This window comes from Loa loa, assembly GCF_000183805.2.
Source record: "Loa loa unplaced genomic scaffold supercont3.199, whole genome shotgun sequence".
NCBI lineage: Eukaryota > Metazoa > Nematoda > Chromadorea > Rhabditida > Onchocercidae > Loa > Loa loa.
In genome coordinates, this window is record NW_018108379.1 from 80955 (window position 1) to 82842 (window position 1888).

The following is a 1888-nucleotide window of genomic DNA, read 5'->3' on the forward strand; positions in this document are numbered from 1 at the left end:
AATATTTCATTTGGTAATACTTTGCAAATGATTAATTAATATTAATATATTTAAATTCATAAATAATTCCAAATCGTATTAAATTATGATTATTTATATAAACTGTAGCAAATATTAATGTCTAAAAATTTTGTAATTGTAAAAGTTCAAGTTTACAATAAGAAATATGCGAATAAAATAAGTTACCATTTTTTGAGAAAATTATTAATTAATTAAATGAATGAGCGAATTTGTCAAATCATACTTTTGTTGCTATTATCAATCAAAAATAAACCTTAGAAAAATTCGAGCATTTGAAATCAACAAAACTGTTGTCTGTTTCAAATTTACAAATTGCATAAATAAATAAACAGCCTTGTCTAAAATTAGCAAATGTCCACTGCTTTGACCATAGCGACATGGAAAAATCTAGAAAAAGAAATTCTGAAATTTTAAAATTATTATATTTTAATAGATAAAAATTATGGTAATAACTTTTTATTAGTTAATTATTTAATTGCTGTTATAACTAATTAATTCATATTTCTGTTAGATGACATCTTTGTTTTGCTTCAAGTACCCCCACATCATCCATTGTTATGGAATTATGGCAACTAATTTTGCTAATTAATTATTTAATTGCTCCCATAACTAAATTATTTCAGACCTCTGTTAGATGACACCTTTGTTTTGCTCCAAATTCGCCCATATCATCCATTGTTTTCCGAGGACAGTTACTATTCGAATGTGTCAAATTACTGAAATTAAATTTAACCTTTTAAAAAAAAATTGCAATTTTCGAAGAAATTACAAAAAAAGAAGTGAAATTGAAAATAAACATTGTCAAAAAGTTAAGCAATATGAATATTTATTGGATTTCATAACATCAAAAAAATAATTTGAAAGGATTAAAAACTAAAATTTTGTAAATTTTGATTTTTTTTGGTGGAAATCTTAATTTTTTTTTTCCTGTCGGAAGAATCATTAATGAATACTAACGTTAATGACTGATTCGGATAAACAACATCGATTAAATTGAGAACTAAAAGAATTGTATCTCTTACCAATGGAATTTTAATAACCTGTAATAATGATAATTAAGTATTTGCATTAAAACTATTCAGGTAAGTTTGAGTAATAATCGGCTAACAAAGTCATATCGTTTGCAGCAGGAAAATTTCCGGTCCTTCCCAGAAAAACCATTTCTAGCTAATAATTTGAATAGTTCTGGTTGATTAATAGTGCTTATTGCTGTATTGTCACTCTTATCACTATTAACACTCTTATCACTAACAAAAAACATTATTATTTTAGCATTTATCAAACAATTAATGGAATTTGATCATTTTAATTACTGATAATTACACTGCGATTGTTAAAAAATATGGATAATTTTTGTTACAGATAATAGACTTGTTATCAATGATTTATAATAGAAAATCGTTAACTTTAGTTAGAAAATGTTAACAGGTATGATTAATATCATTCATTACAAGGATTATCATTTATTCCCCATAATTTTAGTGATAATCATTATTATAATGATTATTTCTTAACAATTTCAGTGATTATCCTTATTATAATGATTATTGTCTTAACAATTTCAGTGGTTGTCATTTATTGTAAAGATTATTGTCTTAACAATTTCAATGTTTATCCTTATTATAGTGATTATTGTCTTAATTTCAATGACTATCCTTATTATAATGATTATTGTCTTAACAATCCTTATTATAATGATTATTGTCTCAACAATTTCAATGATTATCCTTATTATAATGATTGTTGTCTCAACAATTTCAATGATTATCTTGTTATAATGATTATTGTCTTAACAATTTCAATGATTATCTTTATTATAGTGATTATTATCTTGATTTCAATGACTATCCTTATTATAATGATTATT

At 23.6% G+C, this 1888-nt stretch overlaps 1 protein-coding gene across 1 annotated transcript in view; it reads right to left on the reverse strand.

The window, feature by feature from the left end:
• Positions 1 to 640: 640 nt before the first annotated feature.
• The window catches only part of LOAG_18119 (tubulin polyglutamylase TTLL11), a gene marked incomplete at both ends in the record, with an annotated part of 5801 nt that continues 4553 nt past the window's right edge, over positions 641 to 1888 (reverse strand). Inside the window, 2 exons of the mRNA XM_020450787.1 lie at positions 641 to 737; positions 979 to 1061. Of these exons, the coding sequence (XP_020305493.1) occupies positions 641 to 737; positions 979 to 1061 (180 nt within the window). The remainder of the gene's footprint in view (positions 738 to 978; positions 1062 to 1888) is intronic.